The sequence below is a fragment of the Melospiza melodia genome, chromosome 1, assembly GCF_035770615.1.
Source record: "Melospiza melodia melodia isolate bMelMel2 chromosome 1, bMelMel2.pri, whole genome shotgun sequence".
NCBI classification, from domain to species: domain Eukaryota; kingdom Metazoa; phylum Chordata; class Aves; order Passeriformes; family Passerellidae; genus Melospiza; species Melospiza melodia.
Window position 1 is genome coordinate 86,706,500 of NC_086194.1, and position 27,464 is coordinate 86,733,963.

Here is a 27,464-nt window from a genome sequence, read left to right on the forward strand (position 1 = left end):
AGGTTACAGCTTCATCTCCCAAAAGTCATGGCTGCTTCAGCTGAGTGCTTTGAGATCCTAGAATCAAACAGCAGCTGCAAGGACACTGAAGAGTAGCAGGAGGATGCAGTGTAGCCAGGTCACTAGGGCCAGCCCTCAAAGACACAAGCAGAAGCCAGTGGTTGTAAAACCAGCACTTTAGCCCTTCACATTAGGAATAGCAGGAATACCAGTAGATCTGAACCTTTGGAAAGGGCAGAGTTGAAGAGGTCTTTTCTTTTAAACCACCCCAGGGAAAAAGCACCCAGTGCATCTTGATGTAGATGATAAAACTTCAGCTCATGCCAAGCCTAGTTAGGACTACTTAAGATAAAGAAATAAGTATAAAATAGTAACGCAATGGCAACAGCAGCTTCTTGCCATTCTCTGTGCTGGTGCTACCCCATGTGACCTTCTCAAGTAGGAAGAGCATCAGCCCTACTTCAGTTATGAAACAAAACCTGTCAGGGTTTGGGCTTTTGTAACAAAGGTACATTTTGTGCAGGGAGGATTCCCTCAACTCTAACACATACAGCAATCTGAGGTTGGGTCTCTAAGTTAAGGAGATAGAAACCCAAAGCCTGGAAATCTGCCATGTTCCCACAAATTCATTAAGGTGCACTAGCACTAATACTGTTTTTGCAGGAATACACTCTCTTGTGAAGAACAACTATCTTCTGGGGAACTCTGTCACATTCTGTCACAGCAGAGGACAATATTAATAAGCATGGATTATCTGATGCTTACTTTCCAGAGACCTCTGATGCTATTTCATCTTATCCTAGCATTGTTCAATGTATTCTAAACTCTCCTTGGAGCCAAAAGTCACTAGTGGCAAAAAAATTTCTCCTGCTTCACTTCCCATTTTCTGTTCCGTTCTCTGTATTTCTTGCCCCCTGCAGTCTCCCGTTTGCCCACAGACATCTGGACAATAGATCCCACTCTGCTTTCAGTTCTGCAATCCAGAACTGAGTGGCAGTGGTGTCAAGCCAGCAGCTCCCACCCTTATGTGCACCCTATACAAGGTACACAGAACTGTAGAGTACCTTCCCAGACACTCAGAGTGCATCATTTTGAAGGAAAGAGTGAGATTATTGTTCTATGCAAACAACTTTTTACTTTGAATCAATTGTTAAGTGCTTTTACACTTGATAAAGGTGTTGGCAGAACAAAGTAAGGCAATATATCCATCAATTTGATGGCTATATCATTATCTTTAGTTCATTTTTAAATTTTCTTTGATATATAAAGGACCCAACCTTGCAATTTTCAGAAAAACTTGTTATCAACACAGGGGTCACAACTGCATCACTTAGCACTATATATTCTTTTTAGGCCAAAAAATGGCTCAATATAATGCTTTTTCCTCCTCTTTTTTCTTTTCATTTAAAATAGACTAGCATCCTTCACAGAACCATCTTCTCTATGCTGCACACAAAGTGCTCAAATGCCACGAGCAATAATGAGTTCAGGGGTTTGCTAGTCAGAAGGAACAATGAACACGTTTTCTTCTTCCTTCTTCGGTGAGAGTTCATACTGCAGGGAAGAAAAAAAAGAAAAAGGTAAGACAAAACATCACAAAAATTTATACAAACGTTGAAACTGTTCAAGATAAGAAATTGCAAAGATCCTGGAAGCACATTTAGATTCAGCTCTTAATTCTTAAGCACCTATCCTGGAACAAGTGCTGCAGGATGAGCAGCTCCCATGACACAAGTGCTCTTTTTTCAGCCCTGTTGCTCTTTCAGTGTCCTTATTCAGGAACACCTGTGTCCCTCAGCAACTCAACGCTCATAATGGAAAATTTTCCCTTTGGAAAGGCCCAGGATTCCAACTTTAACTGCTAAAATATGATGAAAGCCAAGGCTGAAAACTCAGTCTGCTGTGACCACAGGCACAGTTGTTCCTTCAGCACAAGGAGCTTTCTGTGAAGTGCAGGCACATGGCAACACACACATGGCAGTAATCCACCAAACTTACTGCAGAAAAGCTAAACTCCCAGAGGCATCAGATCAGCACAGAGACCTGGAACAGCAGCAGTAGCAAAAATACACGTCCATGTGATGGGGTGAATCAGATGGAAACTAAGCATTGTATCAAAGTTTGCAAAGTATTTGTCCTAATTTACAGAGAGGGAGAGCTTAAGAACTTCAACAGAATATTTAACCAGGATGTAAGTTAAATAAAAAAAAATGTTTTAAAAAATCAGACTTGAATACATCAAGGCTAGAAGTTACCAGACCTAAAGAGCAGATAAGAGAACACATGCAAGGTGCTGTTAGACTGCAGAGCCCTTAGCCACAGGTTGTCATGGATGTATAACTCCAAGGGCAAATGCATTGAGGGTCACAAACTACACAGAAAATGCCCCAGAGTGTGAGTCCAGGAGAAACATCACTACCTGATGGCCCTTGTCTTTATCTTCTCCCCCAGGAAAGTACTGTGTGACCTCTTCCCCTCGTCAAACATTTCTTTATCAATGGTTTCCACGCATCAGGATCAGAGGTCACATAAAGAACAAGCCCCACAAATTAGCCAACCAAAGGCTTCCCCTCCCAGGATTTCAGCTTCATTTTGTCACTTTTGACACCAACCAGCCAGGCCAGAGCTCAGTCCCCCATCCATAGGGAGCCGCTTTTGCATCACACATACCGTTGTATTCTGCACAGCGTCGGTAAAACTCTTTGCTGTTTCACCCAGGGCCGAGTCAACTGACTCAATTCTGAAAGAAAAATGATCTTAGCTGGTTTTTCATGAAGCACTTACTGGTGGAGTTTGAACAGATATATTTACCACCAAAAATAAACCTGAGAATGGTAGGTTTTTGCTCAGCATTTATGCCAACAGTGTCTTTTATACAGAAAATGTTCACCTCCTTCCACCTCCTCTGACCCCTAGACAGAGTCATGTTGAGAGTGTGCAATTGCACATTATTCCAGATCCTGGTACAGCTCTCCTGAGCAAGGTTCCTCTCCCACACAACTTCCCATACAGGGTTCCCTCATTACACTCTAATCCCAATTGAAAACCCTCACAAGGCTGCAAAAGCTCCATCAGTGGACACCAAGTGTAGTGGTGTTCACCAAGTGAAGATGCCATAGTAGGTTTAGAATCCTTTCCCATCTATCAGCAAGGGTACCACCAGTGCCCTCTATGACCATCAGAGGACTTTTGAGCATGCAGGACAGCTGGCAGAGATGTACCTTTCCTTTTGCTGGCTGTAGAACGTATTGAGTTTGAGCAGCTGCGCGTTCCAGAAATCCTAAAAAGACCCCAAAGAAACCCTCTGTTACCTGGGAAGAGGCACCCTTTTGGGCTGGCACACAAGAAGCTGTACACACCAGTGCTTCCTTCTCCATGGCTGCCAGAATTTGAGTATCCTTCTCAAGGTTGGCAAGCTCTTCAACAACAATCTTCCGGAAGGTCTCAAATTTATTCAGCCTAGTGATGGAAAGCAGAAACAATTTTGCCACTTTAACGTGCTGTCACACAAGGTGGACAACAACCCCTTCAACACCAGAGCTACCTTGGGGCAGAGGAAAATTTCACTGCTGAGCTACATGGGGCAGATTTGTTCTCAGATATGTCACAGAGCATGCGAATAGCTGCACCGAGGGCACACTGCAGATAAATACGGCCCAATAGCCTGTCCCAAACAGCAGCCAGGAACAGAGGACTGGGGCAGAGCACACACATGAATTCCCAGTGCAATACTTGCACTGCATGCTCTCTCAGCCTCCAGGGAGTTCAGCAGAGATTTCCTGTGCTGAAGACCTCTTTAAGGTCCCTTTCAACCCAAACCATTCTATGATTCTATTTTGACACAAACCGCCTCTCTATGGAGGCTCTTCTTGCCTTAGGTTTGATAGGTATAGGATGCCAGCAATTTCTAAACCTTAAGAAAAGGATGTTGTGACCACAACCTATTGACTTGGGTTTGCCACCATTCCCAGCTGCATTGAGGTAGGAAAACTTTGGCACAGCCCTGCATCCACTATCCTGTGATCCTGGTTAGATCCAAGTTACTTACTTGGCAACCAAGCATTGAAGTATCTCACTGCCATCTACTCTTATCTTCCACCACAAAACATCTCATTTTTTTTTTTTTCTTTTGGAACTCCAACTTCTCCATGTACCTTAATGACAGCAAATTCTGCTCATAGAGGTCCCATTGATACCAGGGATTTTTGGCTTTAAATGTTATTATTTCATACTACATTTGATCTAAATCCTAAAAAGTGAATGTGCAATATATACAGAGGCCTGATACATCCTATACTGTACTTGTAAGTGTAAGTATCTCACTTATACCAAATTCATAAATATTAGAATTGATTTTTTTGTCTAGCTCCAATCTAAGAAATTCAGGATCTGAGAAATTCCTTTTCTTCTCCTCCACTTCATTAAGCAAGTCACAACCTGGCTTCTTTCTTAAAAGATTTAGAAATAGAAGTTACTAAGCTGATGACAACCAGAAGACAGTTCACAGACCACTCCATCAACTCTTTGTAACTCAAGCTTGCTTTGCATGAATTAACCCATCCTCTCCCCCCACAGGAAAATTAGAATGAATCCCAGGAGTTATACATCTGAAACTCTTCTTGTGTAAAAAAGAAAAAAAACAAAAAAGAGAGACACACAAGTTATTTTGCCATACAAACCATAAGCACAATATCCAGCTCTCAGTTTGGCTTTCCCTATCAACCAAAATTGACACAAAATTGAAGCTGTTTTCAGCCAGCACCAGACCACTTACCTGCACATATGTATCTGGTTCAGCAGGGCTGACAAGTTCTTCTCTGAAGATCTCAGGGCATCCTGTGTGTTGATCTCAATCCTTTTGTACCGGGACTAGCCACAGGATGCACAGTTAGGGATAGGCAATGGCCCGAGTCAAAACCTAGAAGTCTAGCTTGCAAAACCTTTCCCTGGAAAACATGTTCCTCTGCAGGAACTTGCCATTCATCTTTGCAAAACCCATCTTAAATCAAATTTAATCTGCAGTAAGATGACACACATCAGTGCTGCAGATATGCTCTGATTTAATTCAGTCACAGTAGTTACACCAACAAGCCTCAATGTAACCTATGTGGCTTCAGGACAGTGTTGTGCTAGGAAAAATCTAATTTAAATTTTCTTTATGTCTTCCCTGTAACATTACTCAGAATATACAAGTTCTGTAGAATACTTCTAAGAGCTCCAGACTAACAGACACTGCCACCAAAGCCCTACTCCCGACCACAAACTAAAAATGGGATATTTGCACCAACTCTCCCTGAAATAGAAAGGTAATTTCACATAATATGATCAATTGCCACACATGTTGAAAGAGCTCACATTACCCAGAACAATTTCTTCAGTTGGCCAATAAAGCTTTCAAAGGCAAAAATCACTCCTGAATCACTCAAGTCTTCGTGGAGCATCTTGGAAAAAACCACATCGTCTAGGCTATCATCCATTTTCTGACCTGGGAGGAAGCACATGCCCAGTTAGCATTATGCTGGAAGACTTGATGGAATATAAATCTTCCTGCTACTGAAGAGATTGTCATTTATGTGTGCAACATCTTCTGTTAGAGAGCTGGAATTTGGGGCTTGTTCTTCTAGAGCTCACAAACAGGAGGGAAAGTGGCTCAAAAATTCCCATGCAAATACTTGTTAGAGAGCAGCAGGGAAGGATAGGCACAATAGAGCAACACAAAGAGCTATCTACAGAGACTGAGGCAAATGAACAGAATAAAGGCAGAAAATAGTCAGGCTACCACTGCTTCTGTCTTCTACTTATCCATCGCAGGGAAAGCCTGATCCTCTTGTGCTCAGAGTTAGCAGTATTTTGCAGTTACTTCAAGCATTACCTGCATGCTTTTTTCCCAGCTCCTCTGTTTGATGGTTTTTTAATAATTCTGGAAAATCATACTCAGAGTAGCAAGTGTGGATGTCATGGAGCAGCTGACCAAGTGAAACCCAAATTTCCTTATTCAAACCTCTACATACACAGTGTCCACTGCCATTGGCAGTGTTGCAATATCTTCTGATAATTTTCACTTTTGGATTGTGGAGAAGGTGGCCTCTCAACAAATACATCCCTTCAAGCTTCCATGTGACTATGATTTCTACCACAAAAAAAAAAAAAAGAAAAAAAAAAGAAAAAAAAAAAAGAAAAGTTGAAAGCATTTCAGCACTTCACCTTAATTACAAATGGATTTTACCTTTCTGGATCTCCACTTCCTCTTTTACTGAATCAGAAATTTTCTTTGGTGTATGGTTAATCTCAGAGGGCAAGTGATTTTTCTCCAAACTAGAAAACTTAGGCTTTTTTATGATAGTGCCACTCAGTATATCTAGAAAAACAATAGAAGATGTTTCAGAAGAAATCTGTCCTTTTGCATGAGGTATATGACAGTGCCTGCTCAAGGAGAAACCACCACTGGAATTACCAATGCTTCAGAAAAGGAGGCAGCCTCATTTTATGGTCTGGCATCACATAGGACAGGATAAGACTTCACCTGCAAGCATCTTCCCTAGCAAAAGCAGGGAACTAGCCTGCCTGGTGTTACACAGGTATTTGGAAAGTTTCCATGTCTCCAACCTAAAGATTAAGAAATTTCCTTTCTTGGCCTAGTGCTATTCTCATCATCAAAAACCTCTGGTGTCCAGCTTCTTCCCAATGCCTTTTCCAACCCAAGTTCTCAAACTGCTTATGAAGGAAATTTTTGAAAATAAAATTGAATCAATCCAAACAATCCGAATCAAAGCTGCAGGGGATTTACAGCCTCTACTTTAGGGAAAATTTGCTAAAACCCAAAGAAACAGACTATACCCCCCATCCTTTTGTCTCACTGTGCACTTTTTCTGAACTCAGTAAATTGTCTGACAAATCATCTCCCTGGAGTCTCCATAGGGCAGAATGGAAGGTGGTGGGGCCCAGAGCAAGGGGGACAGTCAGACCAAGAGAAGCACCATGGAGTAGATTTAAAGTTCACAGAGAGAGTCCAAATGCAATCAGAAACCACACCTGAAATTTCTGAGCATAACCCTGTGTGTGCCTTTGCATGGAAACAACTCCTCTCCCACTGTAAGGCTGTACAACAAACAGTGATAAAACAAAGTCCTCAGCAACTATCTTTTCCCCCAAAATTAAACAGATGTGCTATTGCAGTGAGGGTATATTCAGAAAATGCTGGACAGGCAAAAGATACATTGGGAACACAAACAGAGCCAGCTCATGAGAAAAGGGATGCTTTTGTCCAAGACTGAAACTTCAGTGACTCACTTCATAGCCACATCAGTAACTCAGACTGCTAGAACTACATCAGCACTGAGAATTGTTAGGATGGAAACAACCCCATTGCTGCTTGACTTATTTGAAGTTCAGTTGTTTCCAACCACAAAGAGACTGTGCTGTACTTTTGGGTTCGTTTATGAAAGTTCAGTTTCATTTTTTAAAGAAGATCCTGATATGCCACTAACCTATTAAAAAACTACAGCAGTAATAAGCATTATCCAAGTCCCCATTTAACAATGCTTATAGCAATGGTTTACATCCATGTTCTTAGGTATAAAAAAACTCAGCAACTTGAAGGGACGCTTGTTTTGTTTAAACTGAAGTTGCAGTTCACTTCTGAAACATTACAAATTATCTTTTGTGTGTCTCTTGGGTCATTAGCTTGCAAATCTACACTACAAGTCCCCCTATAATCAAGGGGACAGGTTTTAAGAGTTCGCAATGAATTCAGGAATGTATGTAAAAGCATCTTACCACAGTCTGTCGTGACATTCAAAAAAGAGAAACAAAATTTAGCAAAAATAAAAGCAATCTCAAGAAAGTCAGAGTTATTTTGTCTTTGAAAGAAAATAACTTTGGCACCACCTCTTTCTGCTTTTATCCAACTCTTCCCCCCTTGTTATCAAGAGTAACAAACCTGAGTCCTTCCGCTTGCTACTTTCTTCCTCTCTTGATAATTTGCCAGGTGTACTATGAAACTTCTAAGGAGAGAAAGGTAACAAAATAAAAGGTGTCCACCCTGCAGACAAGCTGCCAGGGTCTAGTCTTGTTATGGGAAGCAAAGGGACACAATCGCTGGTTTCAGGCAGAGGCAGCCTGAGAGCAGGCTGGGAGGAAGCAGAGCACTGCAATCTGCACCTGTGTGGCTTTTTCCACATCGCTGGAAGGGCTCCTGGCAGACACACCAAGCAGCAGTGGACTCCCTCCAAGATCATCTGAGAGCACTTCATCTGTGTGAGACAGTAATAAATGACACAGGCAACAAAGTTTGAATCCTGTATTGGCTGGAAATCACAACTTAATGACAGAAAATAAAACCCAAGCCCTCCATCCTCTTGTTTATCTTGTCACACAGGGAAGAGGTGGTGGCTCAGACTCAGTCCAAACGCTGTTTTCTTAGTGGTTGCCAGTTCATGCCCTCATCTCTCAATAGCATCAGCTTATCTTCTCCTTGTGCAAGAGACTATCTATGCAGACAGTATTTACCCCTCATAGCCATCACAAAGAAATATCACAAGGCAAATATTTATGGGAAAAATGTGAAGGAAGAGTGGCAAAATCAAAAAGAAAAACCAAAAAAGTACAGACCCACACATATCAAAACCCTTCTAATGCACTGAAGAATATTAAAATAAAAATACCAGCAAGATTCACTGTGGGTAAATCATCTTCCTTGGAGCTCAATGAGTTTTTCCTTAGCATCTCCTTTTGAGCTCTTTGCCTTGATTCTCCCTCCTAAAACAAAACAAAGTCTAAGCCTTATTTAAACATTACTACAGAAGTAGAGGTTGGGGTGCTGTTTTGGAGGGAGAGTTTTGGATGAATGATTTGTTTTTTAAATACACTAAGAGTGGATACATACATTAAATATGCCTAACATACTGATGGCTCTATCCAGCATCAAAGGAGACCTGTGCCCTGAAGTTCAATGCATGCAAGAATTCTCCCTTTAGGCATTGGAGATGTACATTTGATGATGTTTTTCATAAGCAGAAAAGAAGCATTGTAGTCAAGAAAGAAAATTTTCCAGGGGAAAATAAAAGATTTTAGTGTGACTACTAGTTCTGGCGATTTTTTCCCAGACTGCCTGTATTTCAAATATGTATATACAAATATACATACATACACATGTATATATATTTGATATGCAGCATTCAACAGTTGTTTCTGTGAGGTTTACCATGTTTTCCTAAGACCTCCTCCATTAGACCAGTATAGTCTCAACAGCACTTAACAGACAAATCTCTCCATCAGAACATTTGAAAATTAAAATCGCACCAGTTTATTTAATTCTCACTCACTGGTACACATTTTACATCCTTAATGTTTTTAAATCTGAGGCACTAAAGCATGACACCTTCTTACCTTCTTTGACTCATAGTCACTGCCACTACTTGCAGAAGACACTGGAAGCACTGCAAGAAGAAAAGCTTCCCTGGTTACTGGCAATGTAAAGGGTGTACTTTGTGCAGTTAACTGAGTTAGCCACAATGCAAACCATTTCAGTTTTGGTTTTCTATCCATTTACAAGATAAAACTTCCCAACACTTCCATTAAATTTCAATAAAACACCTTTCTCTAACAAAGACAGATGCAATGATGCAAACATACACAACTCACTGCATCCAGAGCAGCCAAAAAAGTTAAAAAAAAAAAAAAAAAGAAATGAAAGGCAGGCTCAGCATCTTGTCTGACAGTCCCCAAGTCCCAGGCAAGACATGTGGGCTGACACTGCAGTGACAACAACTGCCCTGGAAACCCAGTATAAAGAATGATTTGAAGCTCAACTTTCTTTTGCTTTTTAATCTGTGCAGAATCCAACCGCTACCTGAGCAAGCATCATTTCTCCAGGAGGGGGAGAGAAACATTCCACCTCATTCAGGACAATTTGGTTTCCATTTGGTGGTCACAGCAGCACACAGCCCTGGAGCATGGCTGCAGGGGAGGTCTGCTGCTGGTCAGGCCCAAGCAGAGAATACTATCAGAGAGAATCACATCTGACACTCAGAGGATGATTGGCTTATTACTGCATAAACAGGGGAGCAGAAGGCCCTGGTCTGCAAATTGTGAGGATTTTCATGGTTTACTCGGTGATGTTTCTGGGGAGGTGAGGAAGGGAAACTGCAGGGAGGAGGTGTGATAACTTCAGAGAGATCTTCCTCCTAGTGCAGTCAAGAGCACCAACACGGCCACCAGCTGAGGGCCCATGGGCTCTTCAGCACCATCACAGAGAGTGCTGAACCCACACAGTTTGTTTAGGTGCCAAATGGCCACCTGGGCATTTGAGCCCCAATTTGGGAAGGCGACAGGAGCCCAGTTCAAGCACAGAAGTTTACAAGGCCTCTCCTCCATAGGGTACCCCATGCTGCTGGCCTCAAGGCTGCTCTCTCCCACTCAGGAAAGCCAGGATTTGGCCAAACTCTCCTTTTTCAAACCATCACCAGCATTTACTTTTCTGCAGCACAGTACATCATGCATAGCTAAGTGTCAGAAGGGCACTAAGCTTACCTTTTAATTTACTTCTCACCCTGGGTCTTTTTCGGGTATAGTCAGCAGATTTTGGCACTGGCTGTATCTGAGAGTCAAGGATCCAGCTTTTCTCACTCTTATCAGGGCTTGTATTTTCATTGTTACTTTCAGAGAAAAGGTGTTTCCTGTAGCTGGACTAAAGACACAATTCAGTCCTTCTCACTCAGAAGCCCCTCAGCCGTTCTATTTCAGCTGCTACTAAGTTATCCCATTTCTTCCTCCCCATAGTACAACGTGAAAAGCTGTGAAATCTGACAAAACGGCCACAGCCAGCTGTTGAAACAGCTGCATGAAAACACCAAGAGGCAGATGCTTGACTTTTGCCAATACGGGGTTTTTACAGTACCCTCCTTCCTTGTCTCTCCCTCTCTCCTGTGCCTAAAAGAAGAGCACTCTTGCAAGGAGAAAAGGCTCACTGTATCTGAGCTGCATCCAGTGGCACATTGGGAGGAACAGGTAACACAGACAATTCACTAGCTGGTCTGGCAGTGATGGTGCATCCTGATCGCTGCTTTCAAAATGACAGACAGTATTTAGAGGCTGTCAGAATCACATTTCTCCAACTATGCACTGGGTAGGCCTTAAACTTCAGCTTCTTTGTGGGTGGAACAGATCCATACAGGTAGAAATACACAGCATTCAAATAGGCAACAATCAAAGGCTCTGGGGATGCAAAAGCATAGACAACCTACCCGCCTTCTCTCAAGAGTGCTTGATTCCTTGCTCTTGCTTCTGGTTTCATAAGTCCTGCCAAGTAACAAAGACCCAGATTAGAGTAGCAAGCACAGCAATAACACACCACAGCACTGTGGGATGGGCACAGGCAAACAGAGGGGGCAGGAGGCCCCTCAAGAGCTCAGCAGAAGAACCAAACTGTTAAAGAGCATACAGTAGCCAAATTTTTCTTTGCCTGGATTTTGAAAGCAGCAATTCAGGAATATCTAGAAATCAGCATATTTTAAAATAAATGTTAATCTGCATACATAGAGGTGGCGAGTTCCTGGAAGCTTGCTATGACTGGAAGGCAGCCGAAGCAAGGCAGGGAGTGTAAGCATTTTTCAAAAATTAAATCAGTCATTTTTGCACATGGTCAGAAAAGGATGATGTTTAAGAGTTAAAATCATATTATTGTCAAAGTTGACAGTAGTCATTAGTCTCTCCAGTAACCTTTATATTCTCAGGTACTAATTAAAATATTGGTATCAATTACATCCACAGATAGTGTGGTACCTAAGGAAGGAACTACTGTATTAGAAAAAAAATCACATAGCCTTTTGGATGCTAACTTAAAAGATCTTAACCAAAGCTATGAACCCTTATTCACATAGCAAAAGGTTCGTAAACACTGAATGTATAATACTGTACCTCTGACTTTGTGAAGAAGTTTTCTGGGCAAGAATCTTTCCTTTGGCTTCAGCAACCTGAAAGCAGAGAGTTGTCTTAGAGCCCAGTTACCGCATAAAGTACTCTATATATTGAAAATAGATCAGAATTCAGAAACGAAATGGATTACCACTCCTGCTCAGAAATGTCACTTTTTAATGGAATTTGCATTTGTTGAATGAAACAGCGTCATAAATTATAATAGACAAACAGCTGAGCCTTTAACAGAGTTCGTTTCTCTTTTCTTTGGTTTATGAATCATGCTCATTTGAAGAACCAACATCACGAGACATGCCATTTAAATCAATAGCAGTGCTGGCAGCAGCACTGTAAGCACGGTGCAGGGTCCCTGGACAGCCCGGGGACCGGGGCTGGGTGCCATGGAGCAGGGATTTATGCTGACACCCAGTGGCAGTAGCTAGGATCGGGCCATGTCCAGTTTATAATAGAGAAATTTGGGGGACTCCATTCAGTACCCATTGCCTCACAGTTAGCAGCATCAGTGACAGCTCCCACATCAGGGAAGAGGCTGAAAGCCAAAAGGTTTGTCCAGCACAGCCACCTTAGTGGAAGCTGTCAAGAGCCAGTTCACAGCTTCCTGGGAAAGCCCACACTGGGCAAAGTTTCAAAGCAGCCAAAGTGATTCATTTTTATCCCCCCTCTTTTTTTTTTTTTTTTTTTTTTTTTTTTTGAGAGTCTGCAAGTGTAAGTCAAGCAGAATTCTCAACAAAATTTATGCGAGGACTGAGTTTTAACCAGGGATTCCCAGCTTGCAAAGCACAGCTTGAAGGGTATTTCAGTCTCTTCTATTTAGCCTAGGAGGACAAAGTGAATGCTCAGCAATCTGCTTTTGGTATTCAGTAAAGCACAGAGGTTGGCCTTCAATCACAGAGACATCCCACGGCCTCCATGAAGCAGCAGCTCAAATGCCTGTTGGTGTTATCTTGCATTATCCACCACAAACCTCACATAGCGATGAGCATTCTTGCCACTCAAAAAAACCCTATTTCCATCACACAAAGAAAACAAAAATCCCAGATTCCCAGTTGTCTGTCTTGCTATAACAGCGTGTTCATCCTCACAGCATTTCTGCAGTAAAGGATGTCCCCTGCTTCAAGTTACTAAACCATTAGGTGCTGAGTTTCTGTCTCAAGTTTACCTTTTCACGACTTGAGGAGTCTGAGTTTTCAAAGTCATAGACTTCCTTCCTGCAAGGCAACATAAATATGGCAGTGATGTATAATAGTGAAGAATCACCCCATAGAATTCCATTAAAAGCAGGGAGGTGATAATGTGGTTTCTTTCTGAGCCCCTCTCCTCAGACACCTTCTATGCCTAAAAATACTGTTTTCTAAGCTTCTAAAAAATACTTGCTCCTTTTCTTAGTCTTTTTGCTGTCTGTCTTGATACTTGCTTTTTAAAATAGTAACTGTTTTAAGAAATATTCAAAACTTAGAAATTAACCTATCCCTGTTTATGTGGAGGATATTTTGTTCTCACATCACCCATAGTAGTACATGGTAGGAAGAAGTAATGAGTGGAAATATAACATCAGAAGCATTTTAAAAATTCCTTTTAGTTATCTTTCGAAAATTCTAGTATTTAATATTTGTTCTCTAATCTCTTGTTTTCACACGCTCCAACATTTAAACTTTACTGTAGTTTTATAGCTCTCTCCAAATCGTAACTATTTCAAAAAAATACTACGACAAAATTGCTAAATATACAGTACATCATCTTTTTACTAGTAAAAGAAGGGGAGAACTAAAGAGCTGAGATCCTCGCCAAAGCCTCCCAAAGGAAGGAAGCACTCATTTCAAGATGAAACACTAGAGGGAGCAGAATGACCGAGCTAAAGTTCCTCACCCCTAACTTCTACACTGCTGCTCCTGTTTTAAAACCGGTATTTGCTGCATCAGATTGTCTTAAAATACACAAAACAAATAAACTTATGAAGTCCTGCATCAAGTTTTCCTATTCTGACCTACAGTCAGTCAAAAATCATCTAAGCACTTGGGGTTTTGGGAGGTTTTTTGAGCTGAGAGACTGCGGGCTGAAGGAGGACTCCCATGGAAGCCCCAGAACAGGAGCAGAGATGCTCACACACAGCTCATTTGCCCCCCAGCTCAGCAGCAGGCATTAACTTGAACACAACACTTGGCAGAGTGTAGGAGGAGGGCTCAACAAGGCAGACTTCTAGTGCTACAGGTTGCATAGAGCCCCCAAAACCTCAAGTGCTTCTTCCTGCAGTGCCCCCAGCCTCAAATGCAAACAGACAGATGTGAGGGGGCAAGGGAAAGGGACAACTTGAAAGAGGAGCCATCCTGAAACCCTAGGAAACATGATTTCAAGGAACTGGCACAATATGACTTAAATATTTGTGAAAGAAGGTGGTGTTCAGAACTCAGCTCACTGGAGGATTATGGTTGGGCAAGGAAAAAGCCAACAGGCCATGACATAGTATCACAGGAGTAGAGGGCATTTTTGGCAGGCTAGGGTTAGCTTCTGAGATCTTTATCACTTTGGGCACCCAAAGGGTCCTACAGAGACAAGTTTTGACCCTTCATAGCCTCATTTTGTTTTTCTGCCTGCACTAGGTACAGTCAGGCCACCCCCCATGGGGACACTCTTCCTCCCTGAGTGCTAGAAAAAGTCTAAAATGATTTGGTACACCAGTCCCTGCATGGGCACAGGGCTTGGGTGTCATACCTGCCTTCAGCCCTCTTCTTGGCCAAACTTGATCTCCTGTTTCTCTTTTTGCTGGTAACATCCCTTGGAAAAGGAGAGAGTTGCAGGATCTGAAACAACAGTACCCAAAGTCATGTTCTGGTTCTAGAGCCTGCCAAAGGCAGAGAAAAGGCGTGCTAGGAAACTTCCCTCCTCCCTCTACAGCAATTTTCCAGGTGCAACTGTTGCCTGTGGTACTTTCCTACCACAAAGGATGAGATTCACAGAGCTGAAACTGGGGGCTCAGGAGGGTGGGGGGGAGAGAAAGTAGCTCAGAATCTTTGGATTCACTGTAGAGTGCTGCAAAACTAAACCGCCAGTAAAAAATATTCTTTTTAAAAAAATTTGAAACTAGCACCTGGAAATGTAAACCCAAGAACAAGTCTAAAATGTGATTTCTTATATAAGTACCCAAACTCAAAAATATTGCTTTGGGAATTTAATTTTTCTCACATAGTGCATTTACTTATTTAATACATGAACACACCGATAGAACTTTCCAAGTGCAACTACAAATGACTCTCAGTTACTTGGTAATTTACCCAAGTTGTAAGCTCCTGCATGGGAGAGTCATTAGAGCCCAGATAGAAAACTGAATAAACACATCTGTAGACTTGTCTCCATTCAGGAAGCAAAAGTTCCCTCTTGAGGCGGGTGTGCAAGACTTGTGACATGCAAGAATGTCCCACACACCCCTGCACTCCTGGACACAGGCACTGCACATCGCTTTGGGGCTGTGGATGTGTTGAATAAACTCCAGTGAGCTTGAATCACTTGGCTGGGCCCCTCTAGGATGAGATTGGCAGCTGTGCCTCTGCAGCTCACTCCTGGTGCCAAATGGCACAGCACATCAGGTGTGACACTGGGGGCTCAGGACACTGCTCAAAGCCATGGGTGGGTCAACCCATACCAGCTTTCTTCTGCAGCTCCACCAGAAAATCTCTTTCCTATCTCTTCTCTCAGGGGGACCCCCAAGGCACACATACCTTTGGTATCTGCTCATCCATGGGTTCTTCTTCTAGGGGCTTCTCACTGGGGACAAGAGGACATGTAAAGGAGCTGCTCATCTAAAGATCAAAATGTTTGTGAAGTACTAAGTGGGGGGGGGGGGGGGGGGGGAACCCCAAACTTGGACCAATTAGCACCAAAGCAACAGTTTAATGTCTAGGGAAGAAAGGTAATCAAGAGCTCTACAGAAGTCCAGCTCCTTAACTACAAGGAATTCTGTCCTGCAAAGGTCTGGGATAAAAAGGTGAATTCAAGCCAAGGTGAAATCAAATTCACATCACTTTTCCACTAAGTCATGGTGCCCATAAGGAACAATCCCACACTGGGCAAGCTCAGGTTTCACAGCTGAGGTTTAACTGTCTGTAAATCAGCTGTGGGCTCACCTTGCATTTGGACTAAATCCATGATGAAAAAAAAGTCACACCAAAGCAGCTGCCAATCTAGTAACCAAACTGTTCAGCAACTCCAAAGCATTGCAACTCCAGGCAAACAGCCTTGATGTCCAGGTGGCAAAACAGAATCTTCAATGTAATAATTGATGGAATAACCTCAAAGTTGCATGCATTAAAACCTCAGGGGGGGGAAAAAACCAAACACACACAACACAAAAGAGCCACAAAAAACTCACTTTGGAACTTTCTGTCAGCAAAACACTCACCTAGGCTTAGCTTTCATCCCTGAAGATGGAGTTTTGGAGGTTTTTTCTGAAGAAAGCAAGGAAACTATAGTTTTACCCTCTGAAACTACTATGAAACTTGATCTATTTTTTGCAGTAAGACCCACAAAATCATAGCCTTCAGCATGTCACCTGGGTGACATTTAATTGGGTCAGACCTAAGGTACTGAAGGGAGCCATGCCTGACCTTGGTTAGCATCTTCCAGGTCAGTCTGCTGGCTCACTGTAACCATGGCAACACCAGAGTTGACCATTTTCTGCTTGGAGACATGAAACCATGAACAAAACATGCATATGATCAATAAAGAAGTGGGGGTTTCTACAAATAGACTTTTTTTAGCGGTAGCCTGTGGCAAGAGCTGCATCGCAAGACTGCCATTGCCCACACATAAAAACCTTTTAAGCTGCATATAGGTGATATTATGGGTTTCTCACTAAAAGCATCCTCTGTCCTCTTACAAGAGGAAGCAATTATTTTTCTTTAAAAAAAAAAAATTTGCCAAAATTGCAGCTCTGGAGATAAGTATTTGAGTTGAATAGACACAAACCAGTTTTCTTTAAAAGAAGGTTTTGGTCACACCTGTAAAAAAAGCAGACTGGAAGAAGGGAAAAGGGGAACAATGACCGTTCCATTATACACCACACACTTACTGCTACAGTCCCTGTTAGCTGCTGTCTGTGCTGAGAGGCTGAGTTGTCTTTCTGAGTCTCCACATTTTCAGAGTTTGAAGGATCTTTCCTCGTCTGTGCGTTAGAGGGCGCGGGTGTTTCTGCAAAACAGCAACCAGGGGGAGAATTCCATTGCAGCAATTGAACACACTCACTGCCCCTTCTTTCCATTCCCACACAGGCATGCATAAATTGCAGCAGTATAACCTTTAGGCACGTCTTAAACTCACATTTAACACAACAAACCCAAGTGTCTTCAAAGTACCCAGTGAAGAATTGCAATGCTAAATAAAAAACAGGCTCATTAATACTGGACGAATGTATGCAAGTCTATCATCTTGCTCCTTATATTGCTACATTGACTCCTGAGCTCTGGAAGACATGGAACAAGCCTGTGTGGCTGACTAAAGTAGAGGGATCTTCCACCATCTATGCTTTCCTCCACTGAATCTCTATCAGGTACTGCAAAATTTGTTTCACTGCAGACTAACTACCTTCTGCCCTTTATCCTCCTTGACTGCTTCAAGTACTCATCTGCATCTCCACAAGCTGGAGGACTTCCATTGTAGCTCTTTATAGGCTGTAAGTGGAGTAAAACGGGAAGGACTACTGAAGAAGTTACTGCCCCAGACATTTAGAGGTGGAAATGGCTCTTTCAAGTATGGAGGAATCTGAAATGCACAGGAACTTAGAAGAAATTAAAAAATAAAAATTTCTTTTTAATATTCTAACAGAAAGAATGTGACAGCTATCCAAAGAACTCTTCAAACTTCACTTGTTTTCAAGACAGTGGGTGATAGCAGTAGGAAGACCTGTGATTTCACACCCTTAGAAGACGTGGAAATATCTGCCAGGTTACACCAAGAAAGGATCCACACTAAATGTAATCACTCTCAAACCTGAAATACAGCCAGTTTTGGAGCAAGAGCAAATCCCACCCTTCAAAGTTAAAAGACCACCATACAGAAAAAAAAAACCACACCTTCCAAAAAATTTGATACCAAAGTTGAGCTGAGGAAGCTTTTCCTGTTTAACACCAATTTTGATCACATACACCTCCTGCTTTTTTGCTATAAGCAGCTTTTCCTTAAGGCTGTGACCTATAGTTTGTGGGGGTTTACAGAAGAATTTAATGAGAATGAAAGAAAGGAGTTACTCTCTCTTTTTCTTGGGAAGTGCTGGGCTTAGACCTCCCTTTGGGTCAGACACAGAAATCTGCACTTCAGGCTCCAAGTTACCTCAAGAACTCCTGAATTTAGAACGTAATAAAACTCTGTCAAATGATCCTGGAAGAAGATGCCTTGCAGAAGATGTTCACTGGCAGCAGCCCAGGAACACCACCATTTGATGATGGAAAACTTCATGTGCCCAGTTCAAGGAAACACAAAGCATTGGCTGTAGGGTGGTGAGAATATAGAAATAAATGCTATTCCAGGTGCAGCTAAGGGTCTGCTCTGCCTTAAGGCAGCTGCTTTTGTAGCTGGGGCACAGACAGATACAGCCCTGCAGCACAAGGTATTTACAGCAGCAGGTCACCTCCTGCAGAGGAGCTGGGCTGCTGCTCACCTCTACCCACAAATAGGGATTGCAGCACTTCTGCTCCCCCAGCTGTTCTTCCATGACAGCTCCAGGCACCTCCAAGGCATCATCCACTGCACTTGGGGACAGGGAACTGGAGCACATCATTCACTGAACGTCACCTTGTTCAGAAAAACCAGAAGTTGCCTCCCTGCAGGAAGTTTTAGTGGAGGCTGCCCCACCATGTGCACTGTGCAGAGGAGAGCTTGTTATGTGCCAAGGTGCAAGCACTGGCCCATCAGAGAACCTGTGCTTTCAGGAGGCCAGAGGCCACCCCATGGCATGGCCAAACCAGAAACCAGGCATCAGGCAAGCCAGAGGGGAGGACAGGAGGGTGCATCCCACCACACCTGCAGATGGAGAAACATTCTGCACACCCTGCACATCAGAGGCCAGCCAGCAGCTGAAATGTGCCTTGGCAGGCCACCTGCCAGCACACAGATCCTGCCTCCATGAGCATTCCCTGCTCGTGCAACCCCAGCAGCACATGGCCAGGGTGCCCAGTCCTCACTCCCTGGGCTAGAGGGACTCAGCAGCTGACACAAGCAGAGCTACCAAGCTAACAAGGCAGGAACAGAACAAGACTGAGCTTGGGCATGGCCTGGTTTTTGTTGTGGAGTTGTTTTTTTTTTTTCTTTTTCCTTATTTTAAGTGAAGTTAACTGTAAGCTGTGGACTACAAGTGAAAATGATAATATGGAAACAGATATTTAAAGAAAAAACATCCCAGAAAAAAAAAAAAAAAATAAATTCACCTGCTTCATTCTGCATAGCTTCCTTCCCAGAATGGACAATCTCATCTTCAGACTCAAATATCTGTTGGTATGAATTAATCTCATGTGAAAAGTGGTCTTACAAAAAGTAGTCTTTATCTAGTAAAGTCAGTTACTTAACACAAAACTAACAGTTGCTAATTGCCTGCAACAAATCAGTGGATACTAATTGAATTGATAATTTAGAACGATCTTAGCTCCTTTAAGGGCAAATGGCAGCCACTATATTAATGCTTATTTATTGTCATGTAAGCTTTTCAGCAAACACTACAGACTGTGAATGAATTACAAAACAAAAATTAACTATATTAACACTTGGGGGAAAAAAGAAAAAAAAAATCTCACACAATTTATGTTTTGACATTAGCTAATAAAAAACCTTGAGGTTTAAAAGTACTTTACTCTTTGTCTTGAACTCCTGTCTACGATTTGTATTTTTCAGCACACCTCCAGGTTTTTATGTAACAATTTGCTCATCCTGTGCAATGTAACAGTTGGAGCCATATATGTCCATACTGAAAGTTATGTAATTAAATCCCATAGGCTTAATTTTCTACTTCAGAAATTCAGGAAAATTATAACACAAGGAATTAATTTAAAAAATAACTTTAATTAAAATTAATTAAAATTAACTTTAATTAAAATTTATTTTAAAAATAACTTTAACCTGCCAGCTTTTAAACCGTAAGTTCAAGTATCTCAAAACTTCTTTCCTAAAACACCTAATTTCTCTATGTAGAGTATCATAAATCCACAGTGGGAAGGCAAATATATAGTAAAGAGACACAGAGCAAATAAAGAAAGCACAAAACACAAATCCCACAAACCTGAATGGTTTTGTCCAGTGTACAATATAGTTAAGAAAAAAACCCCATATTAGAACTTACCATCAGTCTTTCATCTCCCAGGACTTTTCTAAGTACAGCTAATATTTCAAGCTCATCACTGAAAACCAGTTTAAATTTTATTGCTTCTGTTTTGTTAATAACAGTGGGTATCTTCATAAAAATTTTAACAATCTTTTTTCTATCCTTCTCTGCGTAAAAAAAAAAAAAAATCAATTACATTTATTTTATATCAAGACATTTTTCTGTTAATCCCAAGATGTCTGAGTAATTGTTTGGGATTTTAAAAACAGCCTTTTACATGTTGTGTGTGTATTTCCAGTTAGTCTGTTTGCTCATTTCTTTCCCTTTGAGTCTTGGTTATGCTGTTCCCCAGGACACCAACAAATTGACACCTCAAGGTGTCCTGTTTGGGTAGGGAAGGGGGGTTATTGTGCAGAATGGGCCCACACTCTGTCCAACAATCAGAGCTAGTGCAGGATGACCAAAGGACAAGGCAGAGAGGGAAGAGAATAGGCAGGAACACCTTCGGGATGGTGGGATTTCAGGTGTCCTCCATGTGTCTCATGGACCCCCAGTCAAACAGGATAATGTTAGGAAAAATCTTACCCTTCACACTGTAAGTGTTGACATTTTCTTTTGACAGCCTCACAGAGTCCCAAAGAGCTCCCTTTGAAAACCAAAGGCATCGTGTCAGAAGGGCTGAGGGAGTGCCCACTGGCTTAGGCTAACCCAGGGCCACCTGGGCTTTGCTGTTACCTCATCACAATCCACATAGAAAGTCACACTCTGGCTGCCAGCATTGAAGTCAATCCAAAACTCCTCCAGTTTCTCATCCGATGGCTTCTTTGCCTGGGGAGGAAGAGCAGCACTGCTGTTGCCCTAAAAGCCCCATGGCTGCTGTATCAGTCACAGCTTTCTTTAGTGAGAGAAAACTGGAAGGCATTACCCTACATAAACATCCATACACCTTGCAGAAACAAGAGTTCAGATCATGCTGTGGGGTAAGCCAGCCCACTGCTCACCCAACCACACCCGTGTCAGATGTGCCTCTGCTTCAGCCATGGGAGCAGAAATGCACAAATGCTCCCATGATTGTGCCAGGAAAGAAGCTGTGGAAGCTCTGTTTCTGAGCACTTGAAATAAGCACAAACTGTGGAATCAGCTTCCATCTACATGGGTTTGATTCAATATGACTGTCAGGAATGGTGCCACAGTTTATTCAACAGAAAACCAGTGAAGAAAAGTGCAGGTTCTGCAACTCTTCTCCAGAGGCATCAGGCTAATCTTGTTTTCTGGCAGTCTGGAAACAGCTCTGCCAGAGGACTCAGTGTTGTCCTGTCCATCTGTTTCTTTTTAGAACTCTCTTCTGTCATCACCATGAAGAGAAGCATTGCCTCTATCACTTGGCTGATACAACAGCAAAGTCAGCAGCATTAAGTTGGGAGCTAAGTGACAAACAAGCAAAATTTCCAGCTAGAACAGCAGGTTACACCCTACACTCCAAGAATTGAGCTCTTCAATGAAAAAGAGGCGGGGAAAAAAAGGCTCAAAAATTTACCACAGAAAGCAACATTTCAGCAGCCATAAAACACTGTAAGGAAGGTGCCAGAGCTTTAAGAGCTATTACCTCATTCATGTCAGCAAAAGCAGATATGCAAGGAAATGAGTAGACCCTGGAAGAGAAGCAGACTTCACATGATACATTCAACATTGAGTCTGACTTCAATTATTTTATTTTTAATAAGATCAGTAACCAATCTCATTGTTCAAAGAATCATTTCAAATTTTCTAGAGGTAAATTAAGCTTGGATAAGCTGAAGAATATAGTATTTTAGTAGTGGTGTGTTACCTTAATTGATTTTGCTTTCAAAAGAATCACCATAAAAATCCATAAAATTTCCTTCTTAAAAAAAGGCTTAATTTTACATGTGATGTAAAATAATTTTTTATGTTTAAGCCAACCCTTTTCACAATTCCATTTATTCCCTCTGCAGTGATGATGGCACCAATTTATTCTGTTGGTTGCCAGCTTACCTTCTTTTATCTCCAAGCCTTTCATTTAGGAGATTAAGAAATTTTCTGCAGTCCTTCAAGACAAATGACACATTATGTTTTTTAAAATCAGGCTATTTCTCCTTTGCAAAGTTATTCTATTGTGTAGAATAATATTTGCTGTGTAACCCCTACTGCCCAGTTAAAAGCTTTAAGCTGTGAAACACCAAAGACCACTGGGAAAAAACTGTCAATTTACTACAAAATGTTAGATTCAACTTAAGACCAGTAAGAACTCAAATATAAACCCTGTAAATTAACTTATTGATGCATTACTTATATTTTTATTTTACTTTTTATAGGTAAAATAACTTAAAAGTAGGAGCTATTTTAACAATGCCTCATTTAATATTTATCACATTAATAAGAAAAAATAAAGGTAAAACATGCCATCCACAAATAACTTTGTGCATTTATAAAATCAGTTTTGTAGGAACTTCATGCAAGGACACACTGGCTTAACTCAACCAAAACTAGCCCCTATACACACTTGTCAAGTATGTTGTTTTCAAAATAAGGACCCTCACCGTCTCAAATTCTCGATCCTTGATCTCTTTGAAAGCTTCAGCAAGATACTTATCTTCAAACCATTGGTGAACAAGGTCATCCCTCCATTTTTTTATTATTAGCCTACAAAGTGCTTCTGAAAGGGCAACCTGAAGGTCATAATCTGCCAGGTAATCATAAGCACAGGATAAATATCATCCCTCTGGCACATCAGAGAGTTATAGCATTGCTACTCCTGCCATTTTATACTGCACAGTCACACCCATCCTGCAGCCTCGGTTCCCCCTAGGAGAACAGGGGAGGCTAACAGCCAAGTGTTGGCTCAGGCAGCCTCAGCTCCCCCAGCTCAGTGAGACTGAGATATGGAGCACTGCAAACCACAACACATGAGTGGGAGATGTGCTTGGGAAGGGGATGAGAGCAGAGACTCATCACTAACCCACCAGAATTAGGCTACATTCCATATACCATGGTAATACTCTAGGAAGTGTTATTATTAGGAGAAAACAAAAAAGATTTCACTCAGAGGCCATTAACCATGTTAGCTAAATTTTGTCCGTATCATGACAAAGCAATTCAAATTTAATCTTTTTAAGACTAACAGCCAGCATATTCTGTAAACACATACATAAAGCTGACTTAATTACTTTTCTACATAAATCAGTTTAGCCTGCCTGATTAGTCAATATGCATTATTAATATCAACCAGAAAGAGCTAATGCATTGCTGTATTTAACTTTTTTTTTTTAATTTATGTTTTGTTAAAGCACATTTTACTTGCTTCCCTAAAAATCAACTCTTGACAAAAACCTAAATTATAATTCATCTATAATAAGCATGTAGATGAGGTAAAGCTAGAGAACTTACCACCAACCTCCAGTATAGTTTTTGCAAGGTCTTTCCTGAAACAGCATAATGCCACAAGTTAAAATAGAAATAACTAACTCCTAATGCAGAGAAGAGGGTATTGAGAAACAGGAGGGGAAAATCACTTACGTGAGAGAGCACATCTCCTCAGAGAGAGGGAACTTCTTTCTCTCCTCCCGTGGGAGACTGTCAAGTATAGAGTTGAGGGTCCTCAAGGCCTTTCACCCCCACAAGAGAAGGGGTAGAAAATGAAGGGAAATAAATCAATAATATAATTTCACATATTTTTATATAATTACACAAACTTTTGCACAAATATATCCAATTTTCTCCTCCTAGTAAGAATCTTACCTCCAGGTGCAGAGAGCAGCAAAGATTTGCTTCTGTCACTAGGCGCCCTAGTTCAGGCAAAAATAAATTCACTAGCTCTTTCATCCCTAGAAAAATAATTTGAAAGGTATAGCTAGAAATGGGTGGTGTCCATACAAAAATAGTTGAAGCAACAACAGTTTGTTTTGTTGAAGGAATAAAAACATCCCAGCTATAAATTCATTTTAAGACAAAGTTTCCAACCATCTAATCCTAGATAGAAAGGGGTAGTGGTAACTTCTATCTAAAAAAAAATTGCTCCAGATACACTAACTTCTGACCTGAGTAACTATTTAAAGAGGCAGAGAAAGGGGAAGCTAATTACTAACCACTAGAGTATTACACTGTCTTGATAAGGTTTTTAGGGTGAGAGAAGTGGATGAGAATTTTGGTTGATGATCAGAAGTCTGGATTTATTGATATATGATATATAATGCATTATAACTATACTAAAAGGAATAAGGAGAGAAGTTGCAGAGGCTGCTAAGCTAAGAATAGAATAGAAAAGAATGAATAACAAAGTTCTGTGTCTAGCAGAAAGCAAGGACAAACTCTCCTGTGAGTGGTTAGCAAATCTAAACACACAGAAGACTAATCACTGCTGCACTTGTTGCATTCTACACTAGCTGATAACAATTGTTTACATTCTTCTTCTGGGGCCTCTGCTTCCCAGAAGATGAATAAATCTCAGAAAAAAAGATTTCTATGAAAAAACGTCTGCGACACTAGAGAAAACCTGAATATACAGGTTTTGTCAAAGTCAACAGAGTAAACCAATAAAGTATTAACCAGAAGATGCTTGTGCCACTCTACTCCTGCTAGAATAGGGTACAAGGACAAATAAGCACACATTACCTGACCTACAGTGCAGTGCTTAATTTTTACATGGATTGTGAGGCTGGATGTCTGGTCACAGATATTTTCTGAAAGCACCTGCTCCCCCCACCCCTCATAAAACCAGCCACAGCAGAAAATTTTGCTGCTGAAATTAATGAGATAGGCAGACATCCCTCTATTGAATTCAGAAGGCTGAAGGAGTTACCACATTATTCTGTGGAGATGGTTGCCTTCAGCAAGGGAATGATATCTGAAGCCAGAACAAAGATATGTGCAAGAACAGACTGTCTAGACTGAACCCCTTTCAGAAGCCACTTACTCTGATCAGGTGAAATGCTTGGTGCTGACCATTTAAACAAGATAACAGAAACAGATTTTTTTCAGCATGTACATAGCAAGAAAAGAAAGAGAAACAGACAAACGTTTTGGGCTCCAATATAAATGTTAACGAAAATAAACTGAAGAGAAATCGGCTACAGAATTTTTAAAAAATATATTGCAGAGAGGAAGAAGTAGGAAGCTGAAGAGAAAAGAGAAAGGGGATAGAGTTCAAGCAGAATTAAGAAATACGCTCCCAAGATTAAGATTCACAATATTGAGGAACGGAAGGAATAAAAATACTGACCTTCATTACTGCATTTGCAAATCACCTGATGGAAAGAGTAAAAGAAGCCTTCATTGGCACAGCACCACCCAAGAACAGCCGTACATGAAGTGTCAAACTGTTAATGCATGCCTTCCTTACCCCCCAACTTTCAGATGCTAAATGACATAAACCAGTACATACCCACATCAGAATAACCTAAAACACCAGTGCACCCACATCAGAAAAAGCCACCTGATCCAGGTATGTCACATATGGTCACCCTGATTATACAATATGCAGGGAGGGTAAAGGTAGCCAAGCACCCAATTCCCCCAGGGATTTCAGCAGCACTTGAGAGTGCAGTGCCTACAGGTTCCCTGGAAAACCCACATCACTGTGACATCCTTCTCTTATTTTCATGTGGGCCAATGTGAAAGCATATTTTATTATTATACACTACAGTACTAGATACCACAATGTGTATCTGAAGGATGTTAAAGTCCCTTGAGGAAAATTAAAAATAATGCCATAACACAAAACACTTCATCCTCCACAGTGAAAGCATGCAGAAGAAATGTAGCAGGAAGACATAAATCAAAATAAATTCCATTTTTGGGAAAATAAATGGGTATTTTATAATTTCAAAGTGGTTAGTACAGAAAGAAGGAAGCTTGATTTTGCACAAATATCTTTTAGCAGAGCTCCTGAACAGAGCCATAGGTATTGATATGAATTCCGATACATAAAGTGACACAGTTCCAGTAAGCTACAAGACAACAAGACTGAGAGAAAACAGCTTGGGGAAAAAATTTAAAAGCATTCTTCCTATTACAAGTGCTACATCACTAGGCCTCTAACACCCTTAAAGTCGTGGATATTTAAAGTTGAAACCTAAATGAGAGTTGTAAGCCAGTTAAATCATTCTTTAGAATTAAATAACCTGTTTCAAATAGAGTAGGAACTAATTGCCAGCATCACCTTAGCACACATTTGCACATGAAGTGCAGCTCAGTGTCAGTAACTTGTGAGTTTTAAAGAGAGCTTTGGCTTACAAGCCTTTATTTACAAAATGCATCAGTATTTCTTGCAAATTTTTCTACAAAAACAAATACTTCAAGTTAGAAAATGAGAAAGTACTTCTCCCAAGTGTGTCAAATCTCAGCCAGATCCCAGCCTGGAGCACACTTCTAGACACTGCCCACCCACTCCCACCTAGGCTGCTTCCCAGGCTCAGCCCGAGAGCACCAGGTCCATGCAATTATTTCTTTTCTAATAGGAAATTGTTTGTGAGCAATAGCTACCTTATCCAATAAAGACAACCCTTCTGTCCCCTTAAAAGAACAAACATACCAGTGCAGAATCAAAGAAGTCTTCAAGCAGTAACATCAAAAATTTATTCTCATTTGGGTCGATGATGGTCACAAACACTCTTGCTCTTTCAAACCAAGATACCAGGTAAAGGTTAAAAAAAAAAAAAAGTTAAAACCTGAGAAGAGGAATTAATCATTCTAAATTATATATGTCTGCAGGAAACCTCACAGAGTTTGTTACTCTTTAAACTTCAGAGTCAAGTACTCTGTCAAAAGCTACATGGCTTTAAGGAGTTCAAATTTCGCTAGGAGGACATGAAGAGTGCCATTTCCCCCTTCCCTCCCTAGCCCTCCTTTTATCCCCCTTTCTTGTCCAAGGCACCCACTTGTGATGCTCAGACAAAACACATGCTGCTAGTGGCACCAAAACTACTGTGGACATTTCTAGAGGACATCAACTCCAGCAAAACACTGTAAAATTTTTTCAAGCTTTTTCAATGTAAATATTTTTTTATACTTTATGGTTTTAAACATTGCATAACATCACACACAAATGGTGAACTAGAAATCTATGTTCCACTGAAAGTCCAGAGATCAGACTGGAAAAAATTTATTAATTTATCTCCATACAGGAATTTTGCGCAACTGTATCCCTGAAAAACATAACTGCAAGGCAGGAATACAACATTTTGGACTGGGGACTCCTCAGTTAGCTCTTTGCTAA

The 27,464-nt window shown here is 41.2% G+C and overlaps 1 protein-coding gene across 1 annotated transcript; it reads right to left on the reverse strand.

Moving 5' to 3' along the window:
- Nucleotides 1–1,497: 1,497 nt before the first annotated feature.
- Nucleotides 1,498–26,816, reverse strand: SYCP2L (synaptonemal complex protein 2 like). Its single transcript, XM_063177291.1, has 32 exons — nt 26,781–26,816; nt 25,470–25,494; nt 23,990–24,075; nt 23,768–23,856; nt 23,639–23,673; nt 22,792–22,934; nt 22,247–22,299; nt 21,840–21,885; nt 20,969–21,061; nt 20,819–20,879; nt 20,252–20,400; nt 19,347–19,407; nt 17,003–17,115; nt 16,533–16,602; nt 16,328–16,373; nt 15,648–15,693; nt 14,644–14,732; nt 13,094–13,142; nt 11,917–11,972; nt 11,244–11,298; nt 10,531–10,687; nt 9,388–9,437; nt 8,664–8,757; nt 8,161–8,252; nt 7,940–8,003; nt 6,227–6,358; nt 5,361–5,485; nt 4,775–4,869; nt 3,360–3,459; nt 3,222–3,280; nt 2,671–2,740; nt 1,498–1,554 (listed from the first exon to the last, which is right to left on the reverse strand). The coding sequence occupies exons 1-32, from the start codon at nt 26,814–26,816 to the stop codon at nt 1,498–1,500; spliced, it is 2,496 nt and encodes an 831-aa protein (XP_063033361.1).
- Nucleotides 26,817–27,464: the final 648 nt, after the last annotated feature.

Coding starts and splice junctions, on each gene's coding strand:
- SYCP2L (XM_063177291.1), bottom strand. CDS start 26,816: ATGTTACTGCTTGAAGACTTCTTTGATTCTGCACTG. Junction 16,374..16,532: donor CCTGGAAGATGCTAACCAAG/GTCAGGCATGGC, acceptor TGCTTTCTTCAG/AAAAAACCTCCAAAACTCCA. Junction 8,004..8,160: donor ATGTGGAAAAAGCCACACAG/GTGCAGATTGCA, acceptor TTCTCTCCTTAG/AAGTTTCATAGTACACCTGG.